General features: G+C 39.7%; 4 protein-coding genes and 1 long non-coding RNA gene across 9 annotated transcripts; 2 read left to right on the top strand and 3 right to left on the bottom strand.

Moving 5' to 3' along the window:
* Positions 1-417: 417 nt before the first annotated feature.
* On the bottom strand, positions 418-6985 carry LOC109993533 (protein FAM53C). The gene is made up of 5 exons (XM_020646521.3): positions 6790-6985; positions 4346-4597; positions 4201-4261; positions 3293-4113; positions 418-1783 (listed from the first exon to the last, which is right to left on the bottom strand). The coding sequence occupies exons 2-5, from the start codon at positions 4427-4429 to the stop codon at positions 1529-1531; spliced, it is 1221 nt and encodes a 406-aa protein (XP_020502177.2). The 5' UTR covers positions 4430-4597; positions 6790-6985; the 3' UTR covers positions 418-1528.
* LOC114920958 (uncharacterized) lies at positions 1435-2515 on the top strand. Its single transcript, XR_003809245.2, has 2 exons — positions 1435-1527; positions 1661-2515. It is a non-coding gene; the product is annotated as an uncharacterized lncRNA (long non-coding RNA).
* A 289-nt stretch (positions 6986-7274) lies between the features above and the next one.
* Positions 7275-12128, top strand: phykpl (5-phosphohydroxy-L-lysine phospho-lyase). Of its 4 annotated transcripts, XM_020646519.3 has the most exons (13): positions 7281-7484; positions 7596-7714; positions 7852-8011; positions 8102-8176; positions 8263-8350; positions 8441-8557; positions 8701-8783; positions 8871-9096; positions 9612-9766; positions 11107-11196; positions 11305-11438; positions 11576-11620; positions 11982-12128. In XM_020646519.3, exons 1-12 carry the CDS (start codon positions 7435-7437, stop codon positions 11617-11619), a joined length of 1341 nt encoding a protein of 446 aa, XP_020502175.2. In that variant the 5' UTR covers positions 7281-7434; the 3' UTR covers position 11620; positions 11982-12128. The 4 variants fall into 4 exon arrangements, with proteins under 4 accessions (XP_029135665.2, XP_020502175.2, XP_029135666.2 ...); XM_020646520.3 differs by lacking the exon at positions 7281-7484 and having other exon boundaries at positions 7599-7725; XM_029279832.2 differs by lacking the exons at positions 11107-11196; positions 11305-11438; positions 11576-11620; positions 11982-12128 and adding an exon at positions 9838-10235 and having other exon boundaries at positions 7275-7484.
* A 344-nt stretch (positions 12129-12472) lies between these two features.
* Positions 12473-16212, bottom strand: LOC109993534 (heterogeneous nuclear ribonucleoprotein A/B). Of its 2 annotated transcripts, none has more exons than XM_020646522.3 (9): positions 16128-16212; positions 15374-15658; positions 14765-14933; positions 14494-14652; positions 14278-14409; positions 14082-14172; positions 13787-13942; positions 13593-13678; positions 12473-13158 (listed from the first exon to the last, which is right to left on the bottom strand). In XM_020646522.3, exons 2-8 carry the CDS (start codon positions 15640-15642, stop codon positions 13608-13610), a joined length of 1047 nt encoding a protein of 348 aa, XP_020502178.1. In that variant the 5' UTR covers positions 15643-15658; positions 16128-16212; the 3' UTR covers positions 12473-13158; positions 13593-13607. The 2 variants fall into 2 exon arrangements, with proteins under 2 accessions (XP_020502178.1, XP_029135667.1); XM_029279834.2 differs by having other exon boundaries at positions 16087-16164.
* Positions 16213-16724: 512 nt separating this feature from the next.
* nme5 (NME/NM23 family member 5) lies at positions 16725-20382 on the bottom strand. The gene is made up of 5 exons (XM_020646523.3): positions 19982-20382; positions 19423-19628; positions 17798-17898; positions 17004-17122; positions 16725-16902 (listed from the first exon to the last, which is right to left on the bottom strand). The coding sequence occupies exons 1-5, from the start codon at positions 20105-20107 to the stop codon at positions 16819-16821; spliced, it is 636 nt and encodes a 211-aa protein (XP_020502179.2). The 5' UTR covers positions 20108-20382; the 3' UTR covers positions 16725-16818.
* Positions 20383-20514: the final 132 nt, after the last annotated feature.

Consider the following 20514-nt stretch of genomic DNA (forward strand, 5'->3'; position numbering starts at 1 on the left):
CTGCATTGTAACGGGTTCATCAGTGAGTTAAACACTTTCTTTCTACTTCTTCTTTTTCTTTAACTTTGTCAAACTGTTGAATGTGTCCAAACAATTTAACAACACATTGCTCCACAAACTATATTTTCTTTTCTTCTTCTATTCTCGTATAGAAACTTAAATAGAAAAAAAAAAGTCCAGGTTGCCCATGAAATGCTTGGTTTGAACCCAAACAGGAAATATCACTCCTTTCATTAACATGTGCAGTTATTGAATTCAGATCAAACTTTGTGTATTACACTGACATTGGCCACTGGGTGTCACAATAATCTAAAAAAAAAAAAAAAAAAAACCTGTACTTTTCTTTTCTTTTGAATACAAGCAGAAAATGGGAATGGGGGAAAAAAAAAAGGCAAGACACTCTTTGAAAAAGAAAAAAATATTCTATTGAATTTTATTCGTACATAAATTGTGCAACATATTTCTATCTCAAAAATACATGAAAATCATTTCTGAAAGGCCACCAAATCATCTGCATTACCACTGCCTTTTAACATCCACCCAGGAATTTGCTTTATGCGTGTACTCCCTCTAACCATTGTACAATACATTACGTTGTGCCTTATGGAGTCCAGCTGCAGCATCGATTCAGTTATTCTGCTGCTTGTTTTACTGCATGTGCCACTGATTGATACGTCTCTGAATAATTGAAGTGGAGATTGCAAAAATGTCTGGCTGTGAAATGAAGACCAGAGCACCAACAACTCTGTGTTATAAGCTTAAGGCATGATCATCTTGAAGTTTCATCAGTATTATTGAAGTTCATATGTGAACCAAAGAGGGAGCCATTCTTTCTGCATTAACAAGAAGAATTTCCTCTGATGATACAGAGTTGCTTCCAAAGCACACGCTAAGTTCATCACAGAACAGAAGTAAAAAAAAAAAGAGGCATTTTTTGTGATCTCTGAACAAGAAGTGGAGATAGTTCATCAGAGTGTTTATCCTGTTAAAACCAGTGGGAGAGCATCAATCATGACAGTATGTTTGTTTACTACTCTAATGTTATTCAGACATGCACATCATGTCAATCTCTCACAGCTAGCATACAGTCATTTTGAAATTCAGAATCCCAAACGCAAAAGTAGACAATGCTGATGGGGCACAGAAGAGTGCTTACCTCTATCCAATGAAACTTCGTTGAGTGTTTCCAAAATACTAATGACTAATTTGAATAGCGCATTCTGCTAACTTCAGTATATAGTGTTCTTTGATGAGGATACAGTATGTAAGGTTATCAAGATACATACCAATGCTTAACGCAACCGAAGAAATTATTTGTGCATGAAAACTAGCTGACTCATGCAGATTTCCCTATAAAATTGTAATTTGATATCAACTTCCAACTGCTTGGTTCTTGATTATTAACTCTGTGTTTCTGCTTCAATATTGCAACAGGTTCCCAAGTAGTTAGTGAGAGGAGCACATGAGCCTAGATGTGTGCTTAACATGGTTATGAATGCAGTAATCACACTGGGAGCAGCAGGGGCGGTCAGTTCTCTTCTATAAGGTTCAAATCCAGTTCAGTGCAATCTCTTTCAAAAACAATCTTTTGTCTGCCTTCTACCGCGGTCCTATTTCTTTTATCTTCATCCTCCTCTTCCTCCTCTTCACTTTCACTTAGTGGCTCAATGCTGGCTCGTCCCAGGAACTCGGCAGAGGAGAAGGCTGAGTGCTGCTCTGCCTGGAAAGACACTTGCACCACGCAGCCACCTGTAGCACACGCTGATGTGTCACGATTGCCAATCTACAAAGAAGAAAGATGTGTCATGTTATTTTGAGATCATTTGATGTTTCTAGGGAAATGATGTGCCAAAACTAATCACTGAAAAGACTATTGACCTCTTCTCAGTGCTCATGACTGCAGTCCAGTAATCTGTTTAATACATATCAAGGATCAACTTCAGGACGTAGTTCATACAAAAACAGTTCTGCAACTTTTGATTCGGTAGATGTGGCACTTTAGCGCCAGTTTATCAGAACCCACCCCTGAGTGTCCCAACCGAGCGCAGGCATTTGCCAGACTGACCTCCATTCTGATATTTCTTTTTAAGAATTTCCGACAAAACACAGTTCTTTTCTTTGGTTTGAAAAGTCTTTTGGATCTCCTTCAGTTGTACTCTTCACATAAGACCCCACCATTAAAAGGCCACTCTAAAATGTGCAGTAATATCACACAGCACAGCGCCAGAGATGCACCAAGTTGTCAGGGAGCATGCAACTGGCATGCTAACTTCAGTCTCCACCAGAGCTGTTGCCCGTGAATTGAATATTCATTTCTCTAACATTAGCCATCTCCAAAGACATTCCCAAGAATTTGGCAGTACATCCAACTGGCCTCATAACCGCAGACCAGAGAGAAGTGAAGAACTGGAGAAGTGCTAACTATCATAGGTTTAAAGAAAGTTGTGAACAACATTTGAGAGGAATAGACATTTTGTGTACATAGAAAAATACTTTGATTTCAACTCGTGAAAATTGGAGCAAATCACAAGTGTTATTGTTTATATTTTTGTTCAGTGTAGTCAAGATATATTACATGCTATATGTTTAAAAAAATCAAATACTGGCAGTGCCAAAACATCAGTAATGATAGAATTGTCTGTATCTTGAACATGCATAGAATAACTCATAATCAATTTTATCAATTTCTGTGCCACATGACCTAAACAAGTAAACGATTATCCTTGACTTTGTAAACTTAATAAAACATTTAATTATATGATGCCTTTTCATCAATTTAATTTAAACCTGTCAAATGTATTAACAATATTGTGTAACAGACTGAATACTTGACACGTTTCATTAGAAACTGACTTTCTTGCTTCCTTTTTTGAGAGTAAACTGAAATGTTTTTTATTGTGACGGACAGACATACAGTGGTATTACTGCAAAAGTGGGGCATACGTGTGACAGCCTCTTTATGAGTGTTTCAAACTCTGGTTACAGCCTGTGATCTGTAGAGTGCATCATAGCAAGTGTCCTGCATAAAAGTCAGCTTTATGGAAAATCTCAGGGGTCCACTCCACTTTTTCCCCCAACATCAACACAAGAAATGAACACAGTGGATGATGTGGGGTCCAAGCTTAGCTGTGCTGAGCAAGGGTGATGCCAGATAGAAAACATGGGCAGAAGTCAACCAAGAATGCTTATTACTCAAGGATGCTATTAACTATGTCTGTTTCCATATGTGCAACAATGTAGGAGATTGATAGAAGCTACCCAAACTTAGTTACAATTGGACTTTCTAGCTCACCTGTGTCATCTTACTGAAGTCAAGTCCCGGTCTGGGGCAGGGCAGAACATCTGGGTCATGGCGTCTCTTCAAACGAGGTCTGCGCATGTCACAGGGCTGCGAGTGGCACCGCGGCAGCGCAGGGTGAAGTTGGCGTCTATAGGAGGAAGGTGTGCTGCAGGCAGATGTGGGAGAAGGGGAAAGGGCAGGTTGCTCCATACCACAACTGCCATAAGTCAAAGCAGAAGCAGTGGAGGGTTTGGGGGGCAGAAGACTTACAGAGGCATCCTGAATATGCACAGGGGAGAGGGAAAGGCGGCGCTGTAGCACCGAGTGAGAAACCAGGGGGGTTGGTGAAGAAGAGCAGGAGGAAGGAGCAGCAAAGGAGGCAGAACATGTTCCTCTCAGTTTTTCACAGGAGTCCCATGGGAAGCTCCATGGTATTGGGGAGTCAGAGGACAGTGCTAAACTAAAAAAAGTGGGACTAGAAGATGAGTGAAGTGAGGAAGAGGTGAAGGGGGAACTTGGACCACAAAGTCGCAAAGAGCTAGCTCCAGAGTATGAACCAGATGCTCCTCCACTTCGGAATCCATGTTTTACAGGGGTCCAAATCTTGGATGCACAAGGATGCCATTGAGACAAGTCCTCTGGGACAGAGAGGGATCTGCAATGGCGTTTTGAAGGAGGCGGTGGAGGGGAGCTTTGGAGAGCCATGTCTGTGAAGGACACTTCTGATCTCTGGAGAAATTCTCCAGATTGAGAAGTGTGCCATAGGAAGTCTGGTCCACAGGAATCATCCTGAAGGTTGGCTTTGGTTGATGGGTGTGTAGCTAAGCTGTTTTCTAAAAAATAAAAATACCAAAAGATAGACATAAGACAGATTTCTCCACGTTAGGTTGCAAATAATGCACTTAGGACAATGAACTTGCCTTCTGTTGATCTACTTGCCCTCCACGATACAGTGGGACTGGAGCCCACTGCAGGTAATGACTGAAAAAAAAATGTGATAATTTAAATTAAAAAACGAGGACCTATTAAGGAGCTGGTTCATGGATAATTTAGTATCAAACTCACCACATTCGCATTGAATGAAAGAGCCTTGTAATAAGGCTCTTCCAAACTCTGCTTACGGAGCTGCTCTGTTATAAGCGTCACCATATTTGTAGCTACAATCCAGGGTTGGACATGGAGACGATGAGGAGAGGTACTGAGGGCAGTGAAAATCTAAATAGACAGAATCTTGGCGTGGTTTGTGGTGTCCCCTCCACACCTCAACCAGCCAGATTGACCAGCTTTCTCACTTTGCCACCATTATCTTTGGGCCACCTAGGGAGACAAATGAAAAGGGATCATTATGAAACAATGTAAATGATTAACTGATACTGGTCAGACACATGGCAGGGAAAATACTTCATTCATTGGTAGTTTATATATTGCCAGACATCGCCATCAGACATTTCACAGGAGTAGATAAATCGACTTCTGGGAACTTATTTCAACGTGGAAAAGTCCAACCAAAGAGGAAAAGAATGTCCATGTTCGTGAAGTGAAATGTCTAACCATGTGTTACTTAACAAGATCCATGCTTAGATCTACATGCTGCCACACACGGGAGGCAGAGGTTCATGTTCACAAAGGCAGAGAGCACAAATGGACGTGAGGAGACCCAGAACAAAGAAACACTGCACATTCCATCATGCACAGTGATCATGGACATGTCTTACTGTTGTTACAGACACAGACTAGTCTTTCAGAAAACACACAATATATCACAAGTGAAAAACTCAACAAAAAAAAAAGGGCAATGCAATGGCAATCCAAGTCAGTTGGGTCAAGTAAAAACAAATGAAAAGAGTTGTGAGTTGTAATGTGAATTGAAGAGGGAGGGAATGAGTGAAGGGGAAAGGATGGGGGAAGTGTGTAATAATGAATGGGGATAGGGTTCAGAAGCATGCCATAGTAACTTTGATCACAAGATCTGTGACCATGTCTCAAGGGCTTATTTACAATATATATTTTCTTTCTTTATATACAGTATATATCATAGAGTTAGATTTTAAGATCTTAAGGTAACTAAACACACAACATCTTAAAGATGAACCCACACATGGCACAAAGTTTTGTTGTGTTATTTTATACAATGACAATAAAGCGTCTATCTATCTATAAGAAATACCAGCAAACCTTTGCACCTCGAACTGAAACTAAAACAGAAAAAAAACTATTTCCAATGCATTGAAATGTAACAAGGCCTTTAACCACCACCACTGTTTTTATTTTTCAAGTGTGGAGCACCCAGAATCTAAAAACACATTGCATGCTGACAAATAAACTGTTACAGATTATTTTTTTTAAACGGAATTTAAATTCTGATTTGTGATCAGAGGTGGCCTCCAGGGCCTCCCTCCTTGTAGCAAACATGGTGCTACATTGCTAGCTCAGTTCCACATGCCAGAAGATCAGCTACTTCACTGGTGTTACGGTTTGAAGAGTGACCGTGTAAAATGGTGACTTTCAGCCGTATGCGTTTGTGGTTGTCGTAATTACAACAGATGTTAAAAACGGAAAGTGTCTTTACCACATCGAAAATATTCATCGGATATGTCTTTAGTAAAAGAAACTAAACACAGAAGCACTCGCCAGAACGATAGATTGTAAATAGTAACGTTACGACTTCAACATCTGTTGTACAGACAACCATTAACACGTTCGCCTGAAAGTCACCAGAAAACACGGTCACTCTTTAAACCGTAACACCGGCACAGGCTGAGCCTCACTCGGTGACAAGAGTTACAGTTCTTTGCACCACAGAGTAACCTGCATAAAATCAAAAGCAGTTCTTTAAATAAGCTGATTAAAAAAACAAAACACATTATCCCTTTCCACTCCTGCCCACACACTTTAATAAAAACGTTACTGCGGATTCATTTTACAATCGTATCATTTCCGTAGTTAACACACACCGCATTTACGACAAGCAGTGAGGTTTTAGTAGATATAGCCATACATTCCGTATCTTAAACATGCAAACCAACAAATGCGTTAAAGGTAGAGTTGCACAGCTAGACATTACCAACCAAACACCATTTGTAAAATGATAACGCTGTCTTCAGTGTAAGCAAAGGGACATCTGGTTGCCATTGACAATTAATCAGTGATTATAACATAACTTTGTTTACTGGCTGGATCAGATTCAAACTTTGGCTGATAAGCAAAGTAGATAGTTAGCAAGCTCTGAAACAAGATTAAGTCCGTTATTAGTAAGTTATTAGCCTGTTCTGTGGCTACGATAACAAGTGTCCTAAATAACATTATAGCGTCATTTTCCTCACATCAAATATGTTTGCTAACAGTTAATAGCTTGTTTTAAGGTGCATAGTAATCAGTTTTCGTTAGACTAAGAGATGCAATTGATGTAACAGCTGGAGCGATAGTGTATATCATATTTAGTAGGAGCGTTAGCTGTCTTATGTAGCCTGCTTGCAAGCTACCATGCTACAGCTGTCCTGATGTATTACCTGCATTCAGTGGTTCCTTAGCAACCGAAGCAGCACACAGTGCATCGGACAGAGGGCAGTTCAGCGGAGTATATATAGCCTTTGGGCGAAACCAATACACAGGTAGTGAGAAAAAAACAGCTTAAAATCGCGTTACAATTTCAGGGAGTCTAACAACATTTTTAATCTTCTACTTTTACAATATGACCATTAGTTGTGTTTCCAAAAGTTAAAATATATTTTTAACAACAAGTTTACGCCAAAGTTTTTAGTGACTGTCCAGCTAACCATCCCCCCACAGTTAGATCGTCCTATATAAAGCAACAGTATAAAATCAAAAAAGACTGGGCCATGTTTCAGTCGCAAGCAAACATATTTCTTTTTCATTTTTACGTTTATTTCTTTCGCTTTATTATGAAATAATAACAATATATTAATATCGAATTAAGAAAGCAAAACAATATTCGTGATTTAAGAAACTCTACAGAATGCTAAAGTGATCACAACCGACGCATGCGTGGTCAGGATGTTTGGTCACCGTAACAGTTCCATGAAGCCCTTAACAGCTACTTTCTGATGACCATTATAGAATTGCATTGCGTCTACTGACTCTTAAGTCTTTTGTGTTGCGTTTCATTCTATAGAAACACAAATAACAAAGACACTATGGCACTCCAGAAAGAAGAAACTCTTGCAATGAGGAAGAGACTAATCGGGTATGGAAAACTGATTAGTCTGGTTTGATTTTCGTGTGCCAGTTTCACTTTTCCAGTTTTGTGCTGTGCTGTGCTGAAGTCACGGGTCTGTTATTCTTCCTTTCTTTACAGACAGTCCTGCAAACTCTTTTACTCCGATGACCCCTTGAAAATAGTGAGAGCAAGAGGGCAGTATTTATTCGATGAAAATGGCAAGCGCTATCTGGACTGCATCAGCAACGTTCATCATGGTAACATACATGTAGGCTATAAATCCAGTACAGAGTCCCTGGTTATTACTTTGACATGAGAAAGCTTATTACACGAGTGCCTCTTACTGGCAGATTGTTATATATGTAAGTATGATACAGTATGCTTTCTGCTGCAGTGGGCCATTGTCACCCAGACATAACAAAGGCTGCAGCAGCACAAATGGACCTTCTAAACACCAATTCACGATTCCTGCACGACAACAGGGTCATGTACGCAGACCGCCTGTCTGCCACCTTGCCTGAGAAGCTGTGTGTCTTCTACTTTGTTAATTCTGGGTAAGTAATATTGTTTGATACACCCACAGTGCCGCAGTAGGGTATTCCTTAAGTACCACTCCAATAGTTACAGTTTTTCTCTCATGACAGGTCAGAGGCCAATGATCTGGCTCTGCGACTGGCACAGCAGTATACCCAGCACGAGGATGTCATTGTGCTTGACCAGTAAGTTTTCTGCTCCTTGGGCGAAGCAGTCACCCTCTAACAGAACACTTGCTTATCCATTACAATTAACTCTGCTTTTATACCAGTGCATACCATGGGCATCTAATGTCCCTCATCGACATTAGTCCTTACAAGTTCCGGAAACTGGCAGGACAGAAGGAATGGGTTCATGTGGTGTGTAAATTCATATGACCCTCATATATAAAACACGACTGACCAGCAGTAACTTCCTGCGTATCTGAAAGATTGTGTGTCTCCTGCTAGGCCCCCTTACCAGACACCTATAGAGGCATATACCGCGACACTCACCCCGACCCAGGACAAGCATACGCTGATACAGTTAAAGACCTCATCGAGGATGTGCATAATAAAGGTCGAAAGGTACACTTTTCAGTTTTATGGATCTGATACTGATAATAGATATGAATAAAACCAGTATTGCACAAAACACACCATTATACTGTTGTATTAAACATAAAGAATGCATAATAAACATTTGACTCTTTACTACATTCTTCACACAGATCTCTGCATTCTTTGCCGAATCCTTGCCAAGTGTTGGAGGACAAATCATCTTTCCTCAAGGATACTCAACTAAAGTTGCAGAGTAAGCAGTTATACTTATTTGTCAGGTTCTGTTTTTTGACTCATGATCTAATAATAATAATGTGCATCTCCCTCGAACTCTCTGCAGATATGTGCGCTCTGCTGGAGGTGTGTATGTGGCCGATGAGGTGCAGACGGGCTTTGGACGTGTGGGGAGTCACTTCTGGGCCTTCGAGTTGCAGGGGGAGGGTTTCTGCCCCGACATAGTGACCATGGGCAAACCGATGGGCAATGGGCATCCCCTGGCATGCGTGGCCACCACAGCAGAGATAGCTGGAGCGTTCACAGCCAATGGAGTGGAATACTTCAATACGGTGACGATATAGATTCATTTAATTAATGGTTTACCTTTTCAAGTTTGAAACCAGGGCCTTCCCCAAGTGTCAGCCAGAACAGCAATCCAGTATTATCAATTTTTGTTGTGAGTTTTTGTTAAACATTTCTAGTCACAAAGAAATCCCAAAATTCATCATATACTGTGATATACAGGTATTATTTTAATATCATCAGTTGTCAGTTTCATGAAGATGTGTTTTTTCAGGCAAGGAAGGGCTGAATGTGTCATGGAGTTTTCCCCCTGGTGATTCGGAATGGATTATTGTTTGTTCACTGCAGATTACAAGTTGTTGGTTATCCACTTATTAATATAACACCATGTTACTACATTAAAAAGGAATCATATACAGGAATACCTAGAATTCAGCGCTTATTGATGTGTTTACACAAATTTCCGTTGTAAGAACAAAACAAGAGCTTGTTTTTTGTAAACCTGTTTAAAACTGTCTCTAGTTAATTGTGCACAAATCATATTTTCTCCCTATTTATGCAGTTCGGAGGAAACCCAGTGTCCTGTGCAATTGGCCTGGAAGTCCTGAATGTGATTGAGAAAGAGGACCTGAGAGGAAATGCCACAAGGGTGGGAGCACATCTGAAAGGTTTACTCACAAAGCTTCAATCCCAGCATCAAATAATTGGAGATGTCAGGTAAGGAAGCACACAGGCACGTAGAAAGCAAATTCTAATATTCTAATATCTTGCAATTAATCTGTTTTCAGTTATTGGGAACTTCGCTTGATAGGTAAAGTCTGGTCATCATTTAGTTCTTTCTTTCTTTTTCTGTTTCACAACCAACCCTGATGAACCCTCTGACCTCCAATACTTGCCACATCCAACTATTTCCGTTCATCCTGGTTGATAGTGGATGATCGACACTAATCATTGGATTTGCTTTAATTTTTTTTCACTTGACTGAACTCAAATGAAATGCTCAACAACCAGGATATTATGCATCTACATTATCAACACTTTCACTATGAAACTATATTAATTACTGTTGACTGCTCTCACTTGTACCTCAGTGTTTGAACACAAAATATTGTAGAACAAGATTCAATATCAGGATTCATAAAACTGTTGTTTTTGTACTGCTGTAATAAACAGGTAATTCAGTGGACATATGACCTTGTTTTTGAAAATGGTCAGATGTTTTTAATAGTAGAGTATTACTGCCCAGATATCGTCACACTGGCAATATGTTCTCTATTTATGCAGTATAGTGCTAGTGCAATAGTTCATATAGTATTTCAGCAGTGCTGTCTGATGTATGGTAACAATTATTGTACCCTAAACATCGAGTATCACTGACCAACACTCTGCACCATCAGAGTGATGATCAATGACATGACGGACAATAAGCAAATACATGTGCAGTGTTCAGTCTGCAATTGAATGTCCCCGAATACAGAACACGTCATGGTCAGGAGTAATGATTTGATAGGCGATTGATTTTGGATGGATGGCTTGTGGGATATGTTTCAAAGTATTTTTTTTTCATGGAAATATGCCAGCCATTTATTAGTGCATCAAATAAGCACCTCCTCCCATAAAAAAAACAAACAAAATACATTAATATTTTTGCCCAGCAGATAATTGACCACACTGGCAGCTTCAGAATTCAACCATAGTTAATATATTTACCTATGACCTATATCTAAGACGTAAGAGCCCACATTTGCAAAGCTTAACGTTCATCGAAGAGGAGTCAAACCTGGCTGGATGGGGATATACAAATGATATACTATATTACATTAAAGTGGATTAAGTACATCTTTGTTCTTTAGCATTTGCTTTACCTAAATAAGTTAAGAAAACTAGTTCTGCCAGTCTCTTTCAAAGGTTTCAATCAGTTCCAGGTATAAATAGAATCTGTTCTTGAATACATGAGTATGGAATGAGAATCCATATTTTCATTGTATTTAGACATTCATCTGTTAGTGTTTCTATCCTTATTCAGTCTGATTTTGAAGTCTTCAACGACATTACAGGGGCGTCGGATTGTTTGTGGGTATTGAGTTGGTTACAGACAGGGAGCAGAAGACCCCTGCCACAAAAACAGCAGCATGGGTGGTGAAAAGGTACACTTTTTGCAAAACAGCACTATTCACGTTATTTCAACTTCATCTTGTGTTTTTATACTGCCTGTGATGCGTGATGATTCAATTCCAGTTGTCTCTTAACATTAGACTGAAGGAGGAGGATCTGATCTGTGTCAGTACAGATGGCCCCTGGGAGAGCGTCTTGAAGTTCAAACCCCCAATGTGTTTCAGTATGGAGGATGCAGAACTGGTGGTACGATGTATTCATCGTATCCTCTCAGGTAAGTTACAAACACCTCTAGCCTTTAAACTGTTGCTGTATGTATGACAAACACTTAATGTAGTAAGAGCCAGAACACTGATGATTGATTTAAGACATGTGGGTGAATAACTTCTTCCATTACTCTTGTTTTCACAGACCTGGAGACCAATGGTCTTAAACTGGAAAAGGAAGACATCTAAGGTTTGTTGAACCTGTAGAAAAACTTTTAATTGCATCAGACATTGTCAGATGGTCACATTCATAAAGTTCAGAGGTAGAGATATGAATGTTTATACTTGAGGTTCCAGTAGATAAAACAAGTTCATTCATTCCATCAGGCAAAACATGTTGCTGCTTACTGCTTAACACCACACTGTGAGGACTCAGTCACTTTGTTCTTAAATCGGCTAATCAAACAGATTGTAGTCTTTTCTGTATCAAAGTTTAAAGCCGGGGATTATCAAAGCAGCAACAGTGGGCTTTTAATGTCAGTTACAAGATGATGACAGTTTTCTTTTAATCTAGAAATTTCTTAAAAACTGTTCTGTGTTCTAACCTCCAGGTGTTCGCCATGTTAAGATATTTAACGTGGAGCAAGATACTGCATATCAACACAACCTGGGAGCTGACCTGTATACATGATGGTGCCTTGTGACGCTAATATTTTTTTTTAAAAACCTAATAAATAAACATTTAGCACTTTAAAAATCCTGACTCTTCTTTCACTCACAATCACACTGTAAAAAATATGAAGTCCCAACTTAAGACACTGATCAGCAACATAGTTCTCAATAGATGTGGTTAAGATTAGCACTTACCAGGCCACCATCTTTAACTCCTGGACACATTCAAAAACATGAGATTCAGTTTCACATCTACTGGGTTGGGTTTTACACTCTGCCAGATTTTGCTGTAGTCAGTGAAGCACTCTCACAGCTTCCCAAGAGGCACCCGGTGAGATGTTAACATTACTTGTGACATTAGAAGCAAGCCATTTAACAGTACAAAACATTTAACATTAACTTTACAAATAATAACAAAAAGATCAGAGTGTAATATAAACCAAAAGTTTATTTCTACCAATTTGCCCAAGACACTAGAGGAATGAGTTTCCAGTGAGTGAGGGAGTACCCTCGTACATTAACAGGCTTGCGTTCAGTTGAATAACACTAGTAAAGCCACTTAAAATTGCAAACATTATGGGGGAAGAATCTCCTTAAAAGCCAAAAAGAAAGAAAAGATGCTGGTTGTCGTCTACTAGACCATCTGCAAACATTCACTTTACACTCTTTGAATAGTTTAAATCCCTTATTTAGCCTCATCCCACATCTGAAGCCATGCAACTCGCATCCAACACTCAGCTAGGGAGAAAATAACTAAAGATCTAGAAACACCAAAAGGAAAAAAAAGCAAAATTGTTTTATTTGTGAGCTTTAAAAGCTCTTGCTCCTGCTCGTCTGTAAATCCAGTAGACATGTAAAAATACAACCATACAATACATTAGATTCAAAAAGGTACCAAAAAGTACAGTAAAAATAACACTTCCATCTCTGGAAATGTAAATGGACACAAAACAATATAAAATAAAAAGTGGAAAAGTGACATTTGCTTCCCCAGTTCCTCACTTGATCTGTACAAATGGAGCATGAGTCCAAATTTCTGCCAACTCCAAAGGAAAAGCCAGAGCCCATGTTCGCTGTGGTCAGACCATGGATCTCTTTTTCTTATTTACTTTAGACCTTAAGAGAAAAACACGGTGCTTAACGTTACTGAGAATAAACCAAATATGGCATGCAGTTACACATAGACAGACAGGTGCATGAATGAGTTTGACAAGTCAGTGAATGGACAGACTTTGGGGGGGAGGGGGGGACCGACCGCGGACTATTACACCTAGCACCCTGGTGAAAGGTGAAACGGTCCTTATTCCTGTTCTCAACCACCACCAACTCAACCCTGATTGATCAAGTAGTGTTTGTAGAGATGCATCTTAAGATGGCTGACAGGTGGAATGAATCCTTCTTTTATGATCACAGACCCCACAGTACAGCCTTCCCTAACCCCACCACAATGCTTGAATGGATTTAGAATAGATGGACATCTTTGGGGTCAAAAGGCACCAATGGTTACAGCTATGTTCTCATACTACCACGGATGATGCAAAAATGCATACCTGCACTACGTGTGATCAGTATGGCCTGTAGCTATTCTGGTGGCCTCCACGTCTTGGAGTTTTCCCATAGCTTGTATTGCCCTGGTCTGGAGGACAAGAGAAAAAGGGACTGAGTTCTTCTGTACAACAAGGAGGACCAAGAAAATAAAGTTTTTCTCATTCTTTTTCTTTCCCTGGGGGCACTTATCGCTTACTGTAATCGTAGCCACCCCCATAGCCGTAATAACCAGCAGAGTAGTCATAGTTGCCATAGCCGCCGTATCCGTAGCCTTGCTGTCCATAGCCATAGTTCTGGTTGTATCCTTGGTTCCAGTAGTTGTTGTAACCTTGATTCCAGTTCTGGCCCTGGCCTAAAAACAACAGGTGAGGCCTTTGTCACAACTGTCCAGCATACAGGACCCAGGTAGTTGCTGAGCTCAAATAAAAGTCTACCAATGAACAAAACTCAAAACACATTTTGTTGATACACATACTAAATAAAGAGCTTACCACCACGTCCCCTGCCACGCCCCCCATATCCACGGGCACCATACTGCTGCTGCTGGTAGACCTCTTTGGGCTGGGCGATTTTAATTTCACACTAGTACAAAAACAATAAACATAAAGTTGCAATGTTACTTTACTTTTGCAATTTGAAAGACATGGTTAAAACACACATTTCTACCTAAATGTTTAATGTTTTCACCTTGCTTCCTCCGACATTATGGTACTTCTTCTCCATCACCTTCTTGACTGGAACCTCGTCTTTATATGTGATGAATACGAATCCCCTCCTCTTTTCCGTCTTTGGATCTTGCGGAAGTTCAATGGTCTCGATCTACACCAGAATAAATGGTACTTTTGAAGCAGTCAATATAATAACCATTTTATTCAACTAATCCAAATATATTCAGTGGCTTACCTCTCCAAAGGTCCCAAAGTACTCCTGAATGACTTCCTTAGAGGTGTCAGGGTTAAGGCCCCCCACAAAGATTTTCTTCACTGGGTCTTTCTTCATTGCCATAGCCTTCTTGGGGTCGATAACTCGGCCATCTAGTCTGTGCTCTTTCTGTTCTAGGACCTTTAAAAAAAAAAAGAAAAAAAGAAAAAAAAAGAAGGTCAACATAAGAATCGCAATTCTACAAACACATCAAGAGTGAGTAAAGCACTTACAAAAATGTCTCCCCACTAACCTTGTCAACGCTGACTGCCTCTTTGAAGAGAATGAAGCCGAAACCTCTTGACCTCCCTGTCTGCTGGTCCATCTTGATGGTGCAGTCCGTCACCTCGCCATATTTAGAGAAGTAATCTTTAAGATCCTTCTTGCTTGTGTCCCAACTGAGCCCACCAACAAACATTTTCCTATGCAACGAAGGGAAGGGGACATGTTTAGGATTACACGCAGTACCTCTGCTCCAACTTAATATAGGGTTGTGGGGGTGGGGACTGTGCGGGGCAGAAGGGGGTGTAAATGAACACACTGTTCCCGAACATCTGTTGAGCCATGACGTGGATAGGCATGCTTAAGTTGCTTTGCTTTCAGGCTAATTACAACATTAAATGAATTTACTGCAAAAAAAAAAAAAAAAAAAGCTAATGCTGCAACAGCAGATATATAGTATACGGCATATTTCATGCGCAAATGCATGCTACAATTGATCTACACTGAGGCGCCCATCCCCCCTCCGCTCTGCATATGGCGCCAACAAAGGCCGGCTGAACAAAGAAACATGCCTAACCAAGAGTGCATCTCGGGGGTCGTTTATAGAAGGGATTCACATTTTTTTCCATTATACACTCACCCGGCATCCTCCTCGCCTTTACTGGCGTCGATCTGGCCGCCCTCTGTGCCGCCGTTTTGCGAGTTCTCATCGGCGTCGGCACCCTCGCCCTCTCCCTCTCCCTCGCCCTCTCCCTCTCCCTCTGCCTCTGCTTCTCCTTCAGCCTCTCCGCAGTCATTCACAGCGCTCTCGTCGATCCCCTCCTCGGTTTGGCCGGCTCCGTTAAAATCATCGTCGACTTCATGGCCGTTTTCCGATGTTTCCATATACTGCTGCTCTATCTCAGACATTTTAAACTATTTAAACCTGAAAAGAAGAGAAGGGAAAAACAAATAGGCGCTGGTTACATAATCAGTTTCGCCGTGCACGCCATTTACATGGTGCCAATGCATGCATTTCCCACCATTTTGACCGGCACAACCGCGTTCCATACATTCATAGTACACCGTCTTTGTTGCCCGCTGCCAGCTTATGGTGACACACTAATGCTTATTTACAAAAGCCAATAACACACTGATATCTAACGCCCACTTCGTCTGGAGTTACCTATCAAAAAATTGTTACTGTCTGCAACACTGATAAACCCAGCCTTGGCTATACCGTTTCTCTTATTCGCAGTTACGTAATGCGGAGGAACCGCAAGCAGTACAGTAGGCCAATATTTCACGATATTTGCAGATATTAAGAAAACAATCAAAACGTTACTATAATTATACACCGGTCAAAATACTCACGTTTAAAAAAAATTGATAAAGAAGTACGAAAATGTGCTTACTAGTCACACAACCGGAGAGCTCTCTTCAAGATGGATTCTCCCACACGACGACAACTCGTGGTTGGTTTTCTAGAACCGGCAGAAAAAAACCAACATTTCCACGGAGAAACCTTCTGATTGGACAATTAGGGCTGTCTTTCACGGCACTCACCAATCAGATACACGACGCTTTCTTTACACAGAAGAAGTCCACGCCTTCTATGCACAGGAAGGCACGCAGAGTACGTTTTTTTTTACTGCTGTTAATGAAGAAGGGTTTGTTCTTTGCTGGGAGGCACAATCTATCTACACGACGATCAACTACTGTCCTTTTAAAACAGTGGTTCAGTCAGTCGTTATGTTTCGTATTTCACTGAATTGCACCTCTGTCCACTTCTTACATAATGAATGAAATAATACCAGTAGACCACAGTCAAAGGTTGGGCATTTCCTTTTTTGAATGAAGACTGATAGATAAACGCAAAAAAAAAGCCGTGTGCGGACGAGAGACTGAATAGTGGACAGAGGAGCAACAAGAAACTATTAATGCCAGTAAACTAGACCCTAACATGTTCACCATTGCTTGGTTGAAATAAGACGAAAAACAAAAATGGTTAGTACTGACAAAAACCTTTATTTAATGTAAGAAGTGACCAGAAGAATGGTTCTAAAAAATGTTTGAATTATGCATTTATAAAAATAATTCACATAGCTATTCTACTTCTTCCACAATGGCTCCATCACATATTTGAGGCTTGTTTGGATTATTTTTGATCAGCCAGTCAGCAAGCCAGATCTATTGAAAACAAAAGATGGAACATCATCGTTACAGTTATATTCAATAATACATGGCTGCCTTCTTACTAAATCTTTAAATATAAAGTCTCTAATACTTACACAGGGGTTTTGTGGCTTGTGCTTGCAGATATGTGTGAGTCCCTGCAGCAGAGTTGGGTTCACATACCTACTCAGGTACTCTGCTGTTGCTTCTTTAGAGGGAAAGGGCTCAATAATAGCTGTAAAATCACAACAGTATCATCATTGTGATATACTTGATAAATTAAAAATTCTAAGCTATGATCATTTAATTGCGTATTCTGATGTCCGCTTAGTGTATAAAATAATCCATGATGCTGCTCCCCCGCCATTGAACAGTTTTGTGAAACTTTGCTCTGAGTACATAAGCAGATCTTCAAGGTCTGCCTCAAACGGAGATTGCAGTGTTCCTAATCGTGGTTCCCCTTCACCAAAATCTGATTTTTCTTTTAAAGCCATTCAAGAATGGAATAATCTTCCAACTAGTCTGAAACTTTTCACAAACTTCTGCACTTTCTCCCGCAAGTCAAAAAATTGAATTTAAGTAACCAGTCTTGTCAGCATGAATGTGTCATCTCGACAACATTTTACATTTCAGGGAAACTTCTACATAATGTCTTACAGATAATATCTGTATATTGTTATATGTCTTTCTACTCTCTTATGAAATGTGTGTGTGTGTGCATGACTCTTGTCATCATCTGCCCAGGGACAACAGATGGAAATTAGCTAGTTAGCTAAATCTGGTACAAAGCATCTCTACTCTTTTGTACACTGTCCCTGATTCAAATGAACTTATTAACTAACTAAAGCAAAGAGAAAACAAGTGTTCAATACTCTATTGCCATACCATGTTAGTGTGTGTATTTACTTACAGTTAGGGAACATAAATTTGATCTCCCTTTTAGCCACACTAAATGTTGCACTGCCATGGAGCCCGTTCTTCAGGTCAGAAGTTCCATACTTTGCTCTAAGGCTGTGAAAAAATGCACATTAATATAAAACTTTTGACAGAAAATTATTTGCACAAACCTTTAACCTTCTGTGTGAGGTTATAAGTGGATGATCAACAATCCAAGGCCCACTTTTTCTTTTATTGTTTTGTCTTTCATTTTTTATTTATTCTTTTTGATAAGTTAATATACTCTGTTGTTCTTTTGCTCTTTTTCTATTTTATTATTTTATTTTCATTTTTTCCTTCCTTTTTGCTCACTCTTCTCTTCTGTTGTAGAATGAGCTAACATAAATATTTATCCATGCCTGTATATATGATGCACTTATATGTAGATCTATGCTCATGCTGACAGTTTATGTTATTTTTCTTCAAAACTATCAAATAAAAAGTATTAAAAAAATGTATGTAGACAGAACTGGTGGCGGAACTATTTTCCTGCCTGTTAAATATAATGCGTCCATGCAAGCACTCCCTATCTGACTTTGTCTGACACAAGTACTATGTCACCCTAATGTGGATGTGTTGTCACACTAATATAAAGGAAACAAAACTTATGTTGTGGTGAAGGAATGGTTGTATAAGGTTTTTATAAATATCTAAATTCTCAATGGGGTCAAGAGTTTAACACCACATGAAAAATCACTCCTGTGACTAGGATAAAAATCAGGGAATGAGACTCAGCGAATAGGATCTACTCACCAGCCCCACTCAAGTAACTCTCAGCCAATGTTTACCTAATATAAATAGGTGACATTACACATAAACGTTACAAGTAAGTTATAATTTAGTTTCCAGGGGATCATTGCTTACTACGTGTATTGTTAGTGTAAAACCTGCCTTTAAATGTATCAAAGTGTCAGAGGTTAAATTGTGTGTTGATACTTGAAATAATCTTCAATACATGAAGCTTAGGTTCCATGTGTGTAAAGGAAAAGCACATTTATAACTTAGGTGGTCAAAATTTGCCAAAGAAAGAAAGACTCGAATGATACAAAAAAAACCCAGTGAAAATCACCCTGCATTTTTCAGGAGGAAAATCAGGCCTCACACTTGGGTTGAAACCAAGGATGACCACTGAAACAATGTTAAATAGAAGTCTAACTGACAATACTTGAAGTTGTGGAGACAAACAGGAGAGAAAATAATATCAACGTGTCAAATGAACAGTGAGGCATATTAGTAGAAATAGTCAAGTCTCTGAATTGACTGCATACTGACACAAGCCTAACTCCTCTATTTAGAAACACACTATTCCTTCTGGTCTGTATCTTTGTGGAGAAGGGTTCATAATGCTGCATGACAATGACTCCCAACCATAGACGATATGCTCCCAACCCATAAAGCTTTGCAAGAACTTTTGAAGAGCAAAGAAGACTTAAGGCATGGATGTTTCTCCCCTGTCAGCTTAACCAACCCCAAAGAACATATTTAGAAGAAAACACTTTAGAAGAAAGCCAAGTAAGAACCTTTTTTTTTTTTTAGAACATAGTCAAATCGGGATTAACTATCATGGGTGATAAGTGATTTATATTTACACATACTGACCACTCTGGATGTGTTTCTCTGGCTTTGACGCTGTTGACAGGCCCTATGATGGACTTCCAGTGGGTCACAGCGTCGTCACGGGCCAGAGTCAAGGCAACGATGGGGCCAGAGCTCATGAAGGCAGTCAAGCTGGGAAAGAACAGCTTTCCATACTGGTCTGCGTAAAAGTCACTGCACTGCTCTGGACTGAGCTGCAGCTTTCTCTTCTTGCATAGGAATTGAGTATTGGACAGTTGAATAAAATGTAAGCATCAAAGATTGTTTTCCCATTTTTTTTTTCTTAAGAGTTAAAGTCTGCCATTGTCTGATGATTCTGCTCACTGTGTTGAGTAGGTTATTTAAATGTAGGATATTCCTTAAAGGTTGTTATTTTGCTGAGTAGGTTATACATTGTCAGCTCGGTGGATAACTTCACACTGATGGAACTACTTCTCTGTTACAGTATTATATATATAGACCCAAACAATCATGTAAAATAATCAGACAATGAATCACTCAATAAGCGCTACCTGACACGATGTAAGACAACCTTAAAGCACGCCTACTACTTTCGACTTACTTGTAGGATAGTGAAGCCAGCTTTTAGTATAATGTCTTCAATCTCCTCTGCTTTGTCGACTGCATTTGGTTTAATTAGAGCCAGGGTTCTTTCTACATAAATTCGCTTACATGACGGCTGGTCCATCTTCTACTGTGACACTTAAACGTTAGCATAAAGCTAAGTCATCTACCAGATTTGATGTCGGTCCTTTGGTCGGAACATTTAAGTCGGGCATTAATTAACTTATCTTAACAAATGCAGGCTCACACTGAAGTTAAGTGAAGATGGTCCAGTTAACAAATTGATTGTTATAAAATGTCTTAAATTGTGAAATTATCTCGAGTACTTAACCCTGCTGACCGACCCGCTTTAGTGCGTCTATGCGGGTTGCTAAGATACCATTTCAAGCCTACGGAAAGCCAACAAGGTCAATCTTCACACGGTGCATATCAAACACTATTCAGATCATAGACTGTATATAAAGATACATATAATATAGATATATTATTCAGTCTGTTGTTCAGATATACTTCAGCTTCTCTGAGATTATC

This window comes from Labrus bergylta, chromosome 9 (assembly GCF_963930695.1).
Source record: "Labrus bergylta chromosome 9, fLabBer1.1, whole genome shotgun sequence".
Taxonomy (NCBI): domain Eukaryota; kingdom Metazoa; phylum Chordata; class Actinopteri; order Labriformes; family Labridae; genus Labrus; species Labrus bergylta.

Excerpts from the sequence above, each read along its gene's own strand:
- LOC109993533 (XM_020646521.3), bottom strand. The coding sequence starts at position 4,429 with ATGGTGACGCTTATAACAGAGCAGCTCCGTAAGCAGAGTTTGGAAGAG. Across the intron at positions 4,262-4,345 it reads TTTCATTCAATGCGAATGTG|TCATTACCTGCAGTGGGCTC; the intron begins GTGAGTTTGATA and ends TTTTTTTTTCAG. Across the intron at positions 1,784-3,292 it reads ACTTCAGTAAGATGACACAG|ATTGGCAATCGTGACACATC; the intron begins GTGAGCTAGAAA and ends TCTTCTTTGTAG.
- phykpl (XM_020646519.3), top strand. The coding sequence starts at position 7,435 with ATGGCACTCCAGAAAGAAGAAACTCTTGCAATGAGGAAGAGACTAATC. Across the intron at positions 8,558-8,700 it reads TGCATAATAAAGGTCGAAAG|ATCTCTGCATTCTTTGCCGA; the intron begins GTACACTTTTCA and ends TTCTTCACACAG. Across the intron at positions 9,097-9,611 it reads GAGTGGAATACTTCAATACG|TTCGGAGGAAACCCAGTGTC; the intron begins GTGACGATATAG and ends CTATTTATGCAG.
- nme5 (XM_020646523.3), bottom strand. The coding sequence starts at position 20,107 with ATGGACCAGCCGTCATGTAAGCGAATTTATGTAGAAAGAACCCTGGCT. Across the intron at positions 17,899-19,422 it reads AGAGAAACACATCCAGAGTG|CCTTAGAGCAAAGTATGGAA; the intron begins GTCAGTATGTGT and ends ATTTTTTCACAG. Across the intron at positions 17,123-17,797 it reads CAAATTTATGTTCCCTAACT|CTATTATTGAGCCCTTTCCC; the intron begins GTAAGTAAATAC and ends GTGATTTTACAG.
- LOC109993534 (XM_020646522.3), bottom strand. The coding sequence starts at position 15,642 with ATGTCTGAGATAGAGCAGCAGTATATGGAAACATCGGAAAACGGCCAT. Across the intron at positions 14,934-15,373 it reads AAAGGCGAGGAGGATGCCGG|GAAAATGTTTGTTGGTGGGC; the intron begins GTGAGTGTATAA and ends TTCGTTGCATAG. Across the intron at positions 14,173-14,277 it reads ATAATGTCGGAGGAAGCAAG|TGTGAAATTAAAATCGCCCA; the intron begins GTGAAAACATTA and ends TTTTTGTACTAG.